Genomic DNA, 16,653 nt, shown 5'->3' on the forward strand with positions numbered 1-16,653 from the left:
AGGACACAAATTATTCAGAGGTCCCTATACACGGGGACATTTGTTTTTCTGTTATTTCAATGTTCAAACCAAAAAAAAAATTCTCAAAATACTGGATTCTTCTACTGTAGCTCAGAAACATTTGGTAACCAACAGGGTCCCCCTAGAACCTAAGATAGCATCTTCTATCTTAGTCTTTTACTTTAAAATCTAGTAACAAGAATATTTTTGATCAACACAGCTCATCCTCAGGAATGCACTCTCAGCTGCTCTACTAAATCAATGTTTTGTCTTACTAGTGACTGACACATATTAGCATAGATGTTTTTCTTTACCATTTATGTATCATCGCATTTAATTCTCACTGCCAATCTGTGAGATGGATTCCAAGGTATAAGGTATTCTCCATTAGATCACCAGATGAGTTCAGAAGATACTGGCCACATTAAGCTAAGTGCAAACCATTTTTAAATTATCCTTTGGCATTTTCCCACTCTATTTCATGTCTGTGTATGTGCACACATGCACATATATAAGTAATTCAGGCACACTGTTCTGAAGCAATTACTTTTCTTCTATGGTAAGGAGCATATTTTCAGTTTCCATCTTAATTCATCATCACTAGTTCCCACATACATTTGCTCCATTAAAAAAAGATAAGTGGTGCCGGGTGGTGGTGGCACATGCCTTTAATCCCAGCACTCAGGAAGCAGAGGCAGGCAGATCTCTGTGAGTTCAAGGCCAAGCCTGGTCTACAAGAGCTAGTTCCAGGACAGGCTCTAAAGCCACAGAGAAACCCTGTCTCGAAAAACAAACAAACAAACAAACAAAAAAGATAAGTGAAAATTGGGAGGAGAAACAATAATTTGTTCTTCTTTTCTTAACTATAACCCTGACTAGAAGCTTAAAAATTGAATAAAAGGCTGCAAAATGAGTATTAATTTGGCCCCATATGACAAATACTTCTTCTCCCAACTCCAGAATTCCAAAGAGTATCATGAAAAATTCATGTAAAAAGAGAAAGGGCAGAGTGAAAAATCTGTGAGCTTGATGTGACATTTGGTTATTTAAAATGTATGCTTACATGACAGGCTATGTATTCAAAACTAGCTCCAGAAAAAAACAAAGAACTAATCAAAATGTCTCTGAGGATCAGTCTAGGTAGATATAAGGTGTATGTATGAAGCTAGCCACTGTGCTCACACACACACACACAATTGTTTAAATACATAAAAGAATGCTCTCCACAAATTGCACGCTTTAGAATATTTAGCTTCAAAATCTTATTTAACATTTGGGAGGAAGAGGCACAGATCTCTGTGAGTTGGAGGCTAGCCTAGTCTACAAAGTAAGTTTCAGGACATCCAGGGCTACATAGTGAAACCTTGTATCAAAACAAAACAAAAAACAACTTATTTAAAACTATACAGATCTCCCAGGCTAATATTCTGGAGCTCCAACTAACTAGGAAGAATTACAGATCACAGGGCTGGAGAGATGGCTCAGAAGTTAAGCGATCTGGTGCCCTCTTCTGGCCTGCAGGGATACATGCAGGTACAACACGACATACAAAATAAATAAATACATAAATAAATAAATAGTAAATCTTTTTTTAAAATTAACAATCCAGTGAAACAATCTTCAGTAGTCCTCCTGTCTCCAGTGTAATCCAGCAAAATATCCACATGGTATGAAGTTCTAAGTCTCAAACTGCAATTTATCCTTTTGTCCTACATGATCTACAGGGCCAGGGAGCCTTTCTGAACCTCAGACCTCACAAATGACAACAGAACTTAAGTCACTGGATCAGTCATTGTCTGAATGCCAGGGACCAATCCTCCATTCCATCAAGCTAGTTCTGGGCTTCCCAATTCTTAAAATTATCTTACTGGAGTGATTAGGGCTTTGGATTTTTAAGAGATCTGGTGCCCTCTTCTGGCCTGCAGGGATACATGCAGGAAGAACACTGTATTCATAATAAATAAATCTTTAAAAAGAGTGTTTGTGGCTCTTCTACATCAGGCAGCTCACAACTGCCTGTTACTCCAGCTCCAGGGGACTGGGCCCTCTTCTGGCTTCTGCAGTCACTGCATTCACATGCACATGTACATAAATAAAAATACAAATTATGAATTACAGAATGGCTTGGCGGCACATGCCTTTAATCCCAGTATTCAGGAAGCAGAGGTAGGTGGATCACTGAATTTCAGGCCAGTCTGGTCTACAGGAGCAAATTTCAGGATAGCCAGGGCTACACAGAGAAGCCCTATTTCAAAACTACAAAAAGAAAAAAAGGAGGAAAAAAAAAACACTTTACAGATGTGCCAGGTATGGTGGCACACACTTTAATCCCAACACTTGGAAGGTAGAAATAGGCAGATCTCTGTGAGTTCCAGAAGAACCTGGTGTGAGTTCCAAGCCAGTCAGATCTACAAAGTATGACCTTGTTTATCTCTCTCTCTCTCTCTCTCTCTCTCTCTCTCTCTCTCTCTCTCTCACACACACACACACACACACACACACACACACACACACACACGGGAGGGAGGGGGAAGGAAGGGAGGAAGGGAGGGAGGGAGGGGGGGAGGGAGGGAGGGAGGAAGAGGAAGAAAGGAGAGATAGTTCAGCAGTTAGGAGTATTTGTTGCTCTTGCAGAGGACTGAGACTCAATTCCCAGCACCCACATAGTAGTTCACGAGCATCTGTAACTCTAATTCAGGGGATCGGGTGCCCTTTTCTGACCTTGGCAGGTACCAAGCACACAAATGATGTACATACATAACATTCAGATGAAATGCTCACAAGTAAAATGAATCAATCTAATTAATTTTTTGAAAAGGGAAAGTTATGGACTACTACTACATAAATAAGACATAGCAACTCTATAAGCAGTGATGTATAGCAAATAGTTCCCCTTAATCTAAAGTTGGAATGTGAGAACATTATTTTCAAAATTTCTAACCCAATCAATAGAGAAGAGAAAGTCAAGAAGTTACTTTCTAATAAGTCAAGCGCTGCTCCCCGTCTGAGATGAATTTGCTTCCTCCACAATAGCAAATACTAAAAAGCTGATTTGGAGAGAGAAAAAACTATTTTAAAAATATGTAAAATACCAGCTTGCACTTGTTAGAGTGTAAAGGCAGAAGCGAATTACATGAAGTCTCTTTTCACTTTCCACATTATATTTTTGAGCAGAGTCTCGCAGTGAACCTGGAGCTCGCCAATTCAGATAGACTGACTGGTCAAGTCCCCAGTATCCATCTGTTTCCACCTCGCAGTGCTGAGGCCACAGACCCACACCATCACATCCAGTTTTTTGTGTGGGTGTTGGTGATCCTCTACTTGTGTGGTAGGTATTTACTTGCTGAGTTACCTCCCCAGTCTCCATTTGAGGATTTTTTTTTAAAGATTTATTTATTTATTATATATACAATATTCTGCCTGCATGTATCCCTATGGGCCAGAAGAGGGCATCAGACCTCATTACAGATGGTTGTGAGCCACCATGCGGTTGCTGGGAATTGAACTCAGGACCTCTGGAAAAGCAGCCAGTGCTCTTATCCTCTGAGCCATCTCACCAACCCTCCATCTGAGGTTTTAATTTCTCTTTTCTCTCATATGAAATGGATATGAGGAGGAAAACAGAAAAAAAAGAGGCAACCCACCTGGAAAGATAGCCCTGACGTTAAGGGAAAGTGCTTGTTGCTCTTCCAGAGAACCCAAGTTCAGTTCTCAACATCCATGGGTGGCTCACAACTGCCCATAACCCCAGCTCCCCAGGATCTGACTCCCTCTTCCAGTCTCTTCAGGCATTCACTTATATGTGGTTTGCACACATACTTAAAAAAATGATTATAATAAAACTTCTTGGACTCCTCCACAGATTTCTAAGAGTATAAAAGACCAAATCTGGTATGCTGGGAATGATGGCAGAAATGTCTAATCAGGATGACAAATTCAAGGCCAGCATAGGCTACACGAGACCATACCCCAGCGAACAAAAAAAGCAGGGAGGGGGACTCATAAGATCTGAAGGCAGCACTAGTTGCTGAGGAAAGAAACATATTCAATGGTGAAGCCACTGGTGAGATGGGAATAAAAGAGAATAGTTGTGTGAATATAATCGAATTATATACATGTGCAAATTTACCACAATGGAACCATTACCATAGATAACATATACTCATAAACTTAAAATATGTTTATAAAGTTTTAAACAGACCTAGTATAGCAAACTAACTTAATTTAGCGCTCCCAATATTTGTCAAAAAAATTAATTATCCACCTTATGATGTCCCCCCTCCTGAATATGCTATTATTCCCTCTTTATATTGATTTTCTGTTCCTTGAAGAAAAGCAGCCCCTTCATTGTTGTCTATTACCATATATTCCAAGATTTTCTAAAAATCACAAAGATTCTATTTAATACCAGCATTCATGGATTGAGGCAGGATTCAAAGTTCAAATTTGAGGGCTATAAACCAAGACCCTACAATTTAAAAGGACTATTTTTAAGCTCTTGGAAGCTAGGACAGTGAGTCATGTCTGAATTCCAGCTACAGGGTTACTGAGACAGGGGAGTGAGCTCTAGTTTGAGACCTACAGAAAACCCTTGCCAGATAAAGAAAAAAGAAAAAAACCCCTGTATTGAAGTTTTTCATTTAAGACAGTTAGTGGTTCATGGCTCTAATCCCAGCACTTGAGAGACTGATGAATTCCATTGCTGGAACTTTGAGTCCAGTCTGGGCTACAAGTGACTTCCAGAACAGCCAGGGATACAAACATGGACAGGGAGGGGAAAACAGGTTGCCCTCTGGCCTCCACATGTTGTATGATATGTGCACACGCGAACACACAAACACACCTCACACAACAAATAGATAAGGATAATAAAACTTTTTAAAATAAAATTCATTTTAAAATTTCATTTCCTTTAAGATGGAGTTAATGGTCTTTGGACATTAATGTCTAACAGCCTATAAGCGACTGCCTATTCTCATGATTTGATTAATTGTTATTTTTGAAGTTTTTTTTTGGGTTTTTTTTTTTTGGTTTTTTTGAGACAGAGTTTCTCTGCAGCTTTGGACCCTGTCCTGGAACTAGCTCTTGTAGACCAGGCTGGCCTCGAACTCACAGAGATCCGCCTGACTCTGCCTCCTGAGTGCAGGAATGAAAGGCATGTGCCACCACCTCCCCGGCTTCTGCAAACCTTTTAAACATTTAACAAGTAAAGAAAGACTAGAAGTCCATCTACCCTGACCAAATTGGCTTTCAGAAGCCATTACCCAAGCTAAACTTTCCACAAAAAAAATTCAAATAAAATCCATGATAGTGGGCTGGAGAGATGGCTCAGAGGTTAGGAGTGCTGGTTGTTCTTCCAGAGGTCCTGAGTTCAATCCCCAGCAACCACATGGTGGTTCACAACCATCTGTAACGAGATGTGGCGCCCTCTTCTGGCAGAACACTGTGTACTTAATAAATAAATAAAATCTTTTAAAAAAATCCATGATAGTGTATTATTATTAGTTCAGGGTGGGGGACTGGAGAAGAATGAAGCCAGACAGTGGTGGCGCACACCTTTAATTCCTGTACTCGGGAGGCAGAGGCAGGAGGATCTGTGGACAGCCTGGTCTATAAGGCGAGTTAAAGGGCTGCCAGAGCTACACAGAGAAACCCTGTCTCAGGGAGAATAAAACAAGCGGAGAGGGGGAGAAAGCCCAAAGATGTGGTCACTTATGGGAAAAGCAGTATTCTTTGGGGGCTGGGGGGTTCAAGACAGGATTTCTCTGTGTAGCCCTGACTGTCCTGGAACTCACTCTGTAGACCAGGCTGTCCTCGAATTCACGGAGATCCGCCTGTCTCTGCCTCCCCAGTGCCGGGATTAAAGATGTGCACCACCACTGACCAGCGCAAGTTTCTTCCTCCACAGCTTATGTCATTTCTACTCTTGACATCAGTCTCTGGATTGCTGCCACTCGTGTCCCTCCCCACCTTGTCCCAGACCTGAGGCTGGCCCTCGGGGATGTTCTCACTTCAAGAAGTCCTATTCCTTGGCAGAGCGTGCACCCTTTCGGCTTCCAATCTACCAGGATGTGGAGCCATAAACACCCAGCCCCACGGAGAAACCCCAAAATAAGAACCTTCATTGGTCCTCTTCCTGTCCTTCACCAGTTCTCTAGGGGACAGACATTAAAAATGGGTGCTTTCAGCCCAGCGATGGCGACGCATGCCTTTAATCCCAGCACTCGGGAGGCAGAGGCAAGCGGATCTCAGTGAGTTCGAGGCCAGCCAGGTCTATAAGAGCTAGTTCCAGGACAAGCACCAAAGCTACAGAGAAACCCTGTCTTGGAAAAAAACGGGGGGGACTAAAATATGGGAGGTCTCACCCAGTCAAAGCACCCTCGTCTCCCCGTCTCCCCTCAGAACATCAGCGGCGGTTAGCCAGGCCTTCATCCTGACCAAGAATCCCACCCTAAGAGCCTCTTGCCCTCAGCTCACGCTCGGCCTCACTGTCCCTCAAGTCCTCATTTTCCGCCACGACACGGGGCTGTCTTTGTGGCGAGTGGTTTGAAGATCAGCGACTCTGAGGAAAAAGGGTCGGTCGTAGCTCTGAAGAGAAAATTCCTCCTCGGCCAACCTAACACCTTCCTTTGCGGCTGGATAAAAGCCAACTACCTTCTGAAGCGACGAGGACCTAAAGAGGAGGCGTCGCCTACGCTGTCGCAGCCATTCCACACACCTCCACCGCGACCTACTTTTCCCGCCACCTAGAGAAGGCGCGAGGACACGGACCAATTCCGCCGCCAAGTGGCGCGCGCTCGGAGACGATGCGCATGCGCAGTTGGAAGCCTCTTTGCGTCTGCGCAGCTGGGATATACCGCCATCTTCCAAACTAAAGCCTCGTGAAACTACAAGTCCCAGAATCCTCCTCGCGGGTGCCGTTCCTCTCTCCCCCCCCCCCCCAATTAGGCAGCGGAGCGCCTGGGGCACTTCGTTCCCGTATCTGTCTCAAATTGCCTCCTTCTTCCTGTTTTCATGCAATAACCCTTATCTTTTCGTTTCCTTCACGCTTTTGTATTTTGTTTGAGACCATCTTGAGCTCCACTCTTGCCTGTCCTGTGGCAGAGGAACTGCCTGCCATCACTGTGGGGACTCGGCATCGAATCAGTGCTTCCCATTGGCCGGGGCAGGGGACCCTAAGCAAGTGCTTAGCCTTTCCCGCCCACACTCGCGCGTGTGTAAAGTGCTGCAGGAGCTGCACTAGCGGGTGGGGACTGAGGCGCTGTCGCCCGAGTCCAGACGTAGGTGCGGGGCGGGAGGAAGGCGTGGTTCTCTAGGTGTTCGCTGTTGCAGGAAGGAGGGTTCCGAGGACGATCGGGCCTTTTCCGGAGACGGGGAACCTGGACAACGTCTGATGTTTTAGTGCTTTTTATTATTGTTTTCAATTCAGAGGCTACTTTAAATTATGTATTGCATTTTATTGATAACAGTCCTTGAGGGAGTGTGCTTGATTCCTTAGCCTCCCTCCAGCTCCCACAAGTTCTAATTCTAACTAGACCGGTGGAAGAGGGACGAGGACCAGTCCATGAATAATTCACGACCCCGCCCCTTGCGCTGGGGAGACACACCCCCTCGGGAGCGTGCTGACGCACGCTGCGTGGACCTAACCTGAGGAAGCGACGTCACGCTCCCCGCCCCTAGGGCTGAAAAGGCGGAGCATCGCCTCCAGCACGTGTCACCCCTTCTCGCGTAAGCCCCAGAGGCTTGTGCGCAGGCGCGCCCTGGGAGGGGCGGGGATGGGGGAGGAAGGAGGCGGGGCGGGGAGGTTGTTGGGTTTAGAGCCGGGCGGAGACCGCGGAGCCCCATTCCTCAGGAACCAGGGTCGGGTGTCAAGGAGACCTTTTCACGGCGGCTCCCGTTCCCCGCCTCCGGTGGGTGGGAGCGCACGGCAGAGACAAAGGCTAGCAGTAGGGCTTGGACGTGGCGGCGAAGGGAAGTCGGGTGTCCGTGTCGGGCAGTGGGCGTCTCGGGCTGGGGGAGGGGGAGGCAGCCGGGAAGGGGGGGGCTGTGTTTAAACTCTCGGAGCCGTTAAGTTGGTTCGCACTCCCCCGTGCGCGCGCAGCCCGGGTGGTGGCGGCGTGCGCATGCGTGGGTCCTGGGCGAGCGGACCGCGCGCCCGTCGTGCGCGCTCGCGGCGGAGTGGTAGTGGCGGCGGCGAGGGTGGCGGCGCACGCGCAGTTGGCGCCTCGGCTTGTCCGGGTCTCGCGGGCATCTTGTTTTGGTCTCGCGGGCGAGTGGGGCGCGCTTCGTGTGTCGCGGGAGGGAGGTGGAGGCGCTTGGGCGCGAGGCAGAGCTGCGCGCGCACTCGGGGAAGGGGCGGGAGGGAGGCGGGCTTCGGAAGGGTTTGCAGGGGGCTTCCCCGTGATCTCGTCTCAGTCCCCTCGCCCGGGAAGGGGGAATTAAACAGGGGGAGGAGATGATCGAGATGGCGGCGGAGAAGGAACCCTTTCTGGTGCCGGCCCCGCCGCCGCCGCTCAAAGACGAGTCGGGCGGAGGGGGCGGCCCCGAGGTGCGATCGCACCGAGAGGCTGCCTCCGGGGAGCCCCGCGACGGGACGGAACGCGGGCCGGGCCCACGCGCGCACTCGGCCGGGGCCGCAGCCAGCGGAGGGGGCGGCCCCCAGGCACAGGCACATGGGGAGCCCCAGGGGCGAGCCACTGCTCCTGCGGACGTGGAGGAGGAGCGACGGGGAGGGGGCGGGACGGACCTGGGTCCCCCGGCCCCTCCTCGACCTCGCAATGGCTACCAGCCCCACCGACCCCCCGGGGGGGGCGGGGGCAAAAGAAGAAATAGCTGTAACGTGGGGGGAGGTAGCGGTGGAGGCTTCAAACATCCGGCCTTCAAGAGGCGCCGGCGGGTGAATTCGGACTGCGACTCAGTGTTACCCTCCAATTTTCTTCTGGGGGGCAATATATTTGATCCACTGAACCTGAATAGCCTCCTGGATGAGGAAGTAAGTAGAGCGCTCAATGCGGAGACCCCAAAGTCATCCCCACTTCCGGCCAAGGGGCGAGACCCTGTGGAGATCCTCATCCCCAAAGATATCACTGACCCGCTCAGTCTCAACACTTGCACTGATGAGGCCCATGTAGTTCTGGCCTCGCCACTCAAGATCGGTCGCAAGCGCCATAGACATCGGGGACCGCACCATCAGCAGCAGCAGGCGTCTGGAGGGAACGATAGCCACGCCGTGCTGCCAGCTGACCCTCTCACCCCCTCACTCCAAGGGGAGGGTGCCACGCAACAGCAGCACAGAGGCCAGAACCGCGATGCCCCTCAACCCTATGAACTCAACACAGCCATCAACTGCAGGGACGAAGTTGTGTCTCCCCTTCCATCTGCCCTGCAGGGCTCCTCAGGCTCCCTTTCTGCCCCTCCAGCTGCCTCAGTTACCTCTGCACCCTCATCTTCCTCCTCCCGACACCGCAAACGCCGCAGGACTTCCAGCAAGTCGGAGGCAGGGGCTAGGGGTGGAAGCCAGGGTTCCAAGGAAAAGGGCAGAGGGAGTGGGGGAGGCCGCCATCACCACCCACCACCTGCAACTGGCTTCAAAAAGCAACAACAAAAGTTCCAGTATGGGAATTACTGCAAATACTATGGCTATCGCAATCCTTCCTGTGAGGACGTGCGCCTTAGGGTGTTGAAGCCAGAGTGGTTTCAAGGCCGGGACGTCCTGGATCTGGGCTGCAATGTTGGCCATCTGACCCTAAGTATTGCCTGCAAGTGGGGCCCAGCCCGCATGGTTGGGCTGGACATCGATCCAAGACTTATCCACTCTGCCCGCCAAAATATCCGACACTACCTTTCCGAGGAGCTTCGTCTCCAAGCCCAGACTTCTGAGGGTAACCCAGGGACAGAGGGGGAGGAAGGGACTGCCACTGTCCGAAAAAGGAGCTGCTTCCCAGCCTCACTGACAGCCAGCCGGGGTCCCATCGCTGCACCCCAAGTGCCCTTGGATGGAGCGGACACAACTGTCTTCCCCAACAATGTTGTCTTCGTCACGGTAAGAGAGTCCAAAGGCTCTTGGAATAGGGTCCAAATGTGAAGATGAGATTAAATAGGAATGTTCTGGGGGGAAGGTCATGACCTAGAGGTATATTCCTGCATCTGTTCCTACAAGAACCATCTCCTGGAGAGAACAGTCTGGACTGGCCAGAGAATCTCTACTGGGTGTGTTGTCTCTTCTATAACCTGGAAAGTGGGATCTCTACCTTCGGGCTCTAACATCTGGTATTTTCTCCTGAATCGAAGGATCTCAGCCCCAATATGGGGACTGACATGCCCTGCTTACAGTGGGGACTATAATCCAGACAATCCACCTTCCCTTGAGAGTAACCTCTACTGCTCTGTCCAGGTAGAACCTTGTCTGAGGGAGCATGAGATTGGGCGTCTTTGAGGGAGACTGGTGGCACTCCAATACATGTAGTTTGGGTCCTTTGATAGGTGCCTCATTTGCATTGGCTGCTTTTTGTTTCCCTAGATACAGCACACACTGCTTAAGTTACTGGTCAGGAACCAGCAGGCTTGGCTTTCGGTCTCTTCCATGCTGACTCTGAATAGCAGGAGAGGAGAGTTCCCAGCCTGATAGAGAATGTGTCCCTGTCTCCACTAGCTTTGTCCATTGAGTGGTTCTTAGCCCATCCAAAGGAATGTTTGTGCATGGCTTAGACTGAAAAAATGCCTTTCTGGGGAGTAGTGATGAGTTTACTTCCAGAGAAGGTTTCCTAAGTCTTTGACTTCATTGGAGAAAGAATAGGCTTGGCACATTAGAGCCTACTGAAGAGCCTATATGGGGCCAGCCTCAGTCTTTAGAACCACCGCCTGTGTATATGAGGTCCCCTGGGCTGGGGCCTTGGGAGCACTCCAGTATTCCCCAGTTACCCTCAGATGAGTACTTCGATTTAAATCTGCCCAGGCTCCCTTTTAGGTGTGTTTGGTTTAGCACCAGGAAAGGGAGAAGAGAGACCGTGAGACTAACAGAAGGCGCTGGCGGGAGGAGCCTCAGAGAAGAGGGCCACCAGGACCCACGTGAGGTTGTGTGTAGGACTTTGTCTCCGAGTCTGGTTGTGGGCCAGTGGTGCTTCCTCTCTCCTTCTGACCTCTCTGCCCTCCTCTGGCCCTCAGGGTAACTATGTCCTGGACCGAGATGAGCTGGTGGATGCCCAAAGACCTGAATATGATGTGGTGCTCTGCCTCAGCCTCACCAAGTGGGTGCACCTGAACTGGGGGGACGAGGGGCTAAAGCGCATGTTCCGCCGGATCTACCGGCATCTGCGCCCTGGTGGCATTCTGGTCCTGGAGCCCCAACCATGGTCGTCCTACTGCAGGAGAAAGTCTCTCACGGTGAGTTAGGTTTCTGTGGAGATGGGATAGTCATGTTTTTATTTCCCTGGGGGTTAAACCCAGACCTCGCACATGGCAGGGAAAGTGGCCTCTCTACCAGTGAGCTACAGCCCAGCCCGTTTGATTTGGTTTTGTTTTTTTCTAGACAGAGTTTTTCAGTGTAGCCTTGACTGTCCTGGAATTTGCACTGTAGACCAGGCTGGGATCAGAGGCATGGCGCTAGCAACCACCTGGTCAGCCCTTTTTTTATTTTGAACCTAGCTAAGCTGCTGGTCTGAACTGGCTCTGTATTGCAGGCTGGTATTGAACTCTTCAGCCTCCTAAGTACTTGAGATGGCTGGTGTGGGCCACCATACTCAGCTCAGACTTGCTGAGCAAAGAGAAAAGGGTGTTGTTCTTGGCCAGGGAAAGAGGTGGTGAGCTAAATGTGACCCTCCACTCCCGTTTCCCCAGGAAACAATCTATAAGAACTACTTTCGAATCCAGCTGAAGCCAGAACAGTTCAGTTCCTACCTGACATCCCCAGAGGTGGGCTTCTCCAGCTATGAGCTTGTGGCCACACCAAGTAACACCTCCAGAGGTAAGAATGGCTCACTTTTTCACTGGGATGGGGGTGTGCTAGCCCTGTAGAGACTCTCAAGGTCCTACCCACTGTCTTCTGTGTGCTCCTTTCAGGCTTCCAGCGTCCTGTGTACTTGTTCCACAAGGCCCGATCCCCCAGCCACTAAGTGGCCTTCTGAACAGAAGGTGTGAAGAGGCTGCCCTTGCTGCTCCTGAAGACCTGGAGGAAGAGGAAATTATCCCAAGGTCTTTCCTGTCTAACTCCAAAAAGTTTCTTTTCTTGGATCTGTAAAGAGAGCTTTTCTTAAGTTGCTTCCCCAAGTCTTCTCCCTGACACCTCTGGCACTTGAGTAAGCCCAGCTGTGCTGGAATTACATCAGCTTCCTCTCCCAGCCTGCTGGGCTGGATGGCATGGACTGTTTGCTGACTCTGTCCTCCTTGGGCATGGGAAGGGGGAATGTCAAATTATCTAGCCCTTCCTCCTGTTCTCCGAAGGAGATTCCTGCTTCTCAGCCTTTGTTCCTAGCTGCACTTAAGTGGACCATGGATGGACTAAGGGTGTTAGAGGGGAAGTTTGGTAAGGAGACACACAGGTACTGTGAAATCCTTCCTTCTGCTGTCCCCCGGGGGGGAAGAGGGAGCTGGGTTTGGAATGTGAGAACAGCACAATAAACTTGATAACTCGGGCAGTGGCCCCTGCACCTGTGTCTGGCGCTTTCTGGTGGAATGGTACCTCTTAGGAATCTTGGGTGAATTTTGCTGGTTGTGGTGCAAGCAGGCTGATCTTGGGGTTTGAGGCGAGCCTGGGTGAGCTACATAATGGAGTGATATCCTGTAGGGGTGGAAGACAGATAGTCCCTGTTTTTTAGTTAGGGTTGATACTGCTCTGATGAAACACTATGGCCAAGGAAACTTGGGAAGAGTTTATTCAGTTCCTATGTCCGCATCTCAGTTCATCGTCAGAGGAAGGGCAGGGACCTGGAGGCAGCTGATGTAGAAGCCGTGGAAGGATGCTGCTTACTGACTTGTTCCTGCCTTTCTTATAGACCAGACCCCAGGACCACCAGCCCAGGGATTGTCCCACCCACAATGGGCCAGGCCCTATCCCATCAATCACTATGTCCTACATACCTGCCTATAGCTTGGTCTTATAGAGCCATTTTTTCAGTTGAGGCTCCCTCCTGATAACACCAATAAAACTAGCCAGTACCCTTACTGCTTGAGAAAGGGGGAGGAGTAGAGAAAATTTTGGTGTGTAGCTTATTGAGTCCAACTTAGTTTCCTTCTAAAGAAACCGCAGACAAGTGAATGTGTGCATGAGTGTGAGGTGGAAGGCTGAGGGCTTGGCAGCAGGGGTAAAATGGAGCTTGAGATGGGTAATAGTCCAGAAGCACAAACCTGCTTCAGGACTGCTGCTGGAATGAGATGTTTGGGTGGTTTGCAAAATGAAGTTCTCCATTGCTTTGTCAAGGGTTCCTGTAACCTTGGACATTGAAAGCTCAGCACTGTTCTGTTAGACAACATGGGTAATACGCAAATGAAGCCCGGACAGACTCCTGTGGAGCAATTATTTAATGATAAAACCCATATTTAGGTAAATACTTTTGTTTAGAAGTATTTGAATAGCCAGATGTAGTGGTGCAGGCCTTTAATCCTAACACTTGGGAAGCAGAGGCAGGCAAATCTGAGTTCAAGGCTAGCCTGGTTCCAAAGAAGTTCCAAGACAACCAGAGCTAAACAGACATAGATTAAAAATTGTTCTTATCGGGCAGTGGTGACTCACACCTTTAATTCCAGCACTCAGGAGGCAGAGGCAAGTGGATCTCTGAGTTCGAGACCAGCCTGGTCTACAAGACCTAGTTCCAGGACAGGCTCCAAAGCTACAGAGAAATCCTGTCTTGAAAAAAACCAGAAAGAAAAAGAAATAAATGGTCTTATAAATGGGGCAGAGTGTGTAAGGGGGTGCATTTTGTTGTGGTTTTTGAGGCCGTATCTCCTAACTTGGGTGGGCCAGGAACCCCTGATCTTGCTGTGTCTTATCTCACAAGTGTTCATCATCACGCTCAGCCCAAGTGGAAACCCAATGAGCTTTGACTAGTGTGTGCACACACTGCACACATGCTCTGGGGATTGAAGCCAGGGCTTTGTACATACTTAACCAAATGCTACCACGGAGCTGAACCTACCTACCCCAGCCTGAAACCACATTAAAGGAAATAATTTGTGTAGCTCAGACTCCTTGAACACAGGATTCTTCTGCTCAGCCTCCCAAACCCTAGGACTTGGCACAATAATGTAAAGCTAAGTCTCAAATTCTAATTATAATCAGAAGACAGGTGACTTAAGTCTGACCCCACTTAGTGCTTTCCATCACTGAAGGGGGGGGAGAACATTCTCACCTACAGACAGCTTCCAACTAGGAGCAAAGTTGTTTTTTTAAAAAAATAACTTTATTCTGTGAGGAAACAACTTTAACAAAACTTTAGACTAGCACTACGGAGAGTTGAGGGCTAGGCTTCCCAGCGCCTCAGCATCTGATGCATGAGAAAGGTATCTTCTGGAGGGCGGGGCCGGGCTTGAAGCCTTAGCGGGGGCAGTCCGTCCACTGTCAAGTGCGGAACCTCGTAATACAGAGTCTCTGGGTTGCACAGCATGGTCATGTCTGGCCCCGGCCCGAGCGCCTCCTGTGGGAAGGTGAGGCCCAACGCAAGGTTACACTCGGGATGGAGGAAGAGCCCAGGGAGAGGAGCTCGGGTCCCTGGATCCCTTCCATCACCTTGGGCGGCGGGGCTCGGGGCTGCGGCGGCAGCATGGCCAGCTTCTCCCTCAGCGCCGCGTTCAGAACCTGCTCCTCCGGCACCTGCAGACTCACCAGGTCTCGGTAGAGCCGCTTAGAGCGCGGCACGTTCAACCCTGTAGGCGCAGGAGAGGCGAGGGTGAGCAGCGCCCTTCACCCAGACCACCGCCGCCGGGGCCGGGCGCCTGCCCCCCTCACCCTCCGCCACCGTCTCCTCCAGGACGCAGCGGGTCTGGAACGACTTTCGCAGCTGCTCCTCCACCGCCTTCGCAGCATCAAACTGGCCGCCGGCGACTGCAGCGCGCGCGCTCTGCAGCTCCAAACTCAGGGCCAGGCTGCTCTGCGGGGCCGCCACCTCCAGCGGCTGCGGCGCCGCGGGATCGTCGCTCTGGGCACAGGCCGAGAGCAGCGGCTCGGAGCGGACCGGGGAGGGCGGCGCCAGGTGGAATCGAACCTGAGAGCAGAGGGCGGAACGGTAAACGGCGGAGTCTGGGACACTCTGCCAGCGGGGGGCCGGGCCACGCCGCCGCTCACCTGCCGCCCCCTCCGGCCGCCGCCCCGCCGCCCCTTCCGCCGTCCCGGACTGCCGCCCCTCCGCTCCGGACTCTCGGGCAACGGGCTCGGGCTCAGGCTCAAGTCCAAGCCCGGCTCGGGCTCTGGGGCTCGCGGCTCCGGGGCTCGCGGTTCCGGGACTGGCCCCGGGGCCTCCACGGCCTCTTCGCCCTCCATAGATCCCAACTCAGACGCCCCGTAGCCCAGCATCTCGCCGTCGCTGCTGGGGTACCGGTGTCGCCTCTTTCCTCCGACCCCTCGGGGGGCTGCCACTACCGGAAACCGTTAGCGCCTTATTCCCCCGGAGTAAGACAACAAGCCCGCCGCCACACCCCATTGGTGTTCCTGGATGTCATTCCCATCGCTCCACCCTCCAGCTTCCGGGAACACTTCCGCCCTTACACACCGACTTCGCCCTTAAGGCGGGACATTAGGGCGCCGGTGCGTAGATGCCCTACGGATCCCCAGCAAGTCTACTTTGTCCTTTCGGGAACGCGGATGTGGCGTTCTCACCTGTCAGAATCGTCTTCGCGTTTGTTCTGGGATTACAGTGTTAGTCCTCTTTCACCGAAACAAAATGGTCACGGCTCTCGTATCTGGACGTCCAGTGCGGTGTCCCCACAGCGTTCCTGACGGCTTCAGTCACTTCTGTACACCGATCGAAGTGGGCTTCGTGCAAAGTCCCTGAACTCTTGTATTTGAGTAGGAAATACTGTAGGAATTTAGGAAATAGCACCTTAACTTTAAGTCCACATTCTGGTGGCCGGAAAGATGGCCCCAAGGTTGAAGGCGCTTGCCACCAAGCCTGACAATCTGAGCTCAATTCCAGGCTCACACGGGGTGGAACGAGAGAACTGACTTGCACAAGTTGTCCTCTGACCTCCGCACTTTAACACACACTAGTAAAATCCACATCCTAATCCCCACACACACGCGACAGAAGACCTGAAAAGCAATGACATCTTGGGAGTCGAAAGCAGAAACGGATCAGGAATTCAGGGCTAGCCTAGGCTACACAGGGACTTGGTGGACACGGTGGGCTATGAGAGACCTAATTAACTAAAACCCAAAATTGTGACCTCTGATTCTATATCCTTGGGCAATTGAAAACTTGTACACACATGTTCACTACACCTTACTCACAGCCCCAGACTAGTAATATCCTTCAACAGATAAAGGGTTAAAACGTGGTACATAAATATCTTAAAATAGTAACCAGAGCAATAATAGGGAACGAATTATTGGTACAGGGCAGCTGTTAGAGTGGGCGATCCTCTTGCCAATCTGCAAAGGGCACACAGTGTGTAGTTTCTTTTACACAATTCAGAAACAATAAAAGTTTAGCTGTGATAATACAAGAC

At 50.4% G+C, this 16,653-nt stretch overlaps 3 protein-coding genes across 8 annotated transcripts in view; 1 reads left to right on the forward strand and 2 right to left on the reverse strand.

The window, feature by feature from the left end:
* Positions 1–6,795, reverse strand: part of Zcwpw1 (zinc finger CW-type and PWWP domain containing 1) — a 33,515-nt gene extending 26,720 nt beyond the window's left edge. For all 6 annotated transcript variants that reach the window (XM_087903473.1, XM_087903471.1, XM_087903472.1 and 3 more), the window contains exon 1: positions 6,655–6,795. The gene's annotated coding sequence lies outside the window, so the exon portion shown is untranslated. The remainder of the gene's footprint in view (positions 1–6,654) is intronic.
* A 1,255-nt stretch (positions 6,796–8,050) lies between these two features.
* Positions 8,051–12,644, forward strand: Mepce (methylphosphate capping enzyme). The gene is made up of 4 exons (XM_085682750.2): positions 8,051–10,042; positions 11,164–11,382; positions 11,836–11,962; positions 12,058–12,644. The coding sequence occupies exons 1-4, from the start codon at positions 8,456–8,458 to the stop codon at positions 12,108–12,110; spliced, it is 1,986 nt and encodes a 661-aa protein (XP_085538876.1). The 5' UTR covers positions 8,051–8,455; the 3' UTR covers positions 12,111–12,644.
* Positions 12,645–14,371: 1,727 nt separating this feature from the next.
* Ppp1r35 (protein phosphatase 1 regulatory subunit 35) lies at positions 14,372–15,649 on the reverse strand. Its single transcript, XM_085682753.2, has 4 exons — positions 15,275–15,649; positions 14,939–15,194; positions 14,720–14,856; positions 14,372–14,627 (listed from the first exon to the last, which is right to left on the reverse strand). The coding sequence occupies exons 1-4, from the start codon at positions 15,500–15,502 to the stop codon at positions 14,454–14,456; spliced, it is 795 nt and encodes a 264-aa protein (XP_085538879.2). The 5' UTR covers positions 15,503–15,649; the 3' UTR covers positions 14,372–14,453.
* Between the last annotated feature and the right edge of the window lie 1,004 nt (positions 15,650–16,653).

This window comes from Myodes glareolus, chromosome 2, assembly GCF_982192425.1.
Source record: "Myodes glareolus chromosome 2, mMyoGla1.1, whole genome shotgun sequence".
In the NCBI taxonomy this organism is placed as follows: Eukaryota; Metazoa; Chordata; class Mammalia; order Rodentia; family Cricetidae; genus Myodes; species Myodes glareolus.

Excerpts from the sequence above, each read along its gene's own strand:
- Ppp1r35 (XM_085682753.2), bottom strand. The coding sequence starts at position 15,502 with ATGCTGGGCTACGGGGCGTCTGAGTTGGGATCTATGGAGGGCGAAGAG. Across the intron at positions 15,195-15,274 it reads GCGGCCGGAGGGGGCGGCAG|GTTCGATTCCACCTGGCGCC; the intron begins GTGAGCGGCGGC and ends CTCTGCTCTCAG. Across the intron at positions 14,628-14,719 it reads CCCGAGCCCCGCCGCCCAAG|GAGGCGCTCGGGCCGGGGCC; the intron begins GTGATGGAAGGG and ends ACCTTCCCACAG.
- Mepce (XM_085682750.2), top strand. The coding sequence starts at position 8,456 with ATGATCGAGATGGCGGCGGAGAAGGAACCCTTTCTGGTGCCGGCCCCG. Across the intron at positions 10,043-11,163 it reads ACAATGTTGTCTTCGTCACG|GGTAACTATGTCCTGGACCG; the intron begins GTAAGAGAGTCC and ends TCTGGCCCTCAG. Across the intron at positions 11,383-11,835 it reads GCAGGAGAAAGTCTCTCACG|GAAACAATCTATAAGAACTA; the intron begins GTGAGTTAGGTT and ends CCGTTTCCCCAG.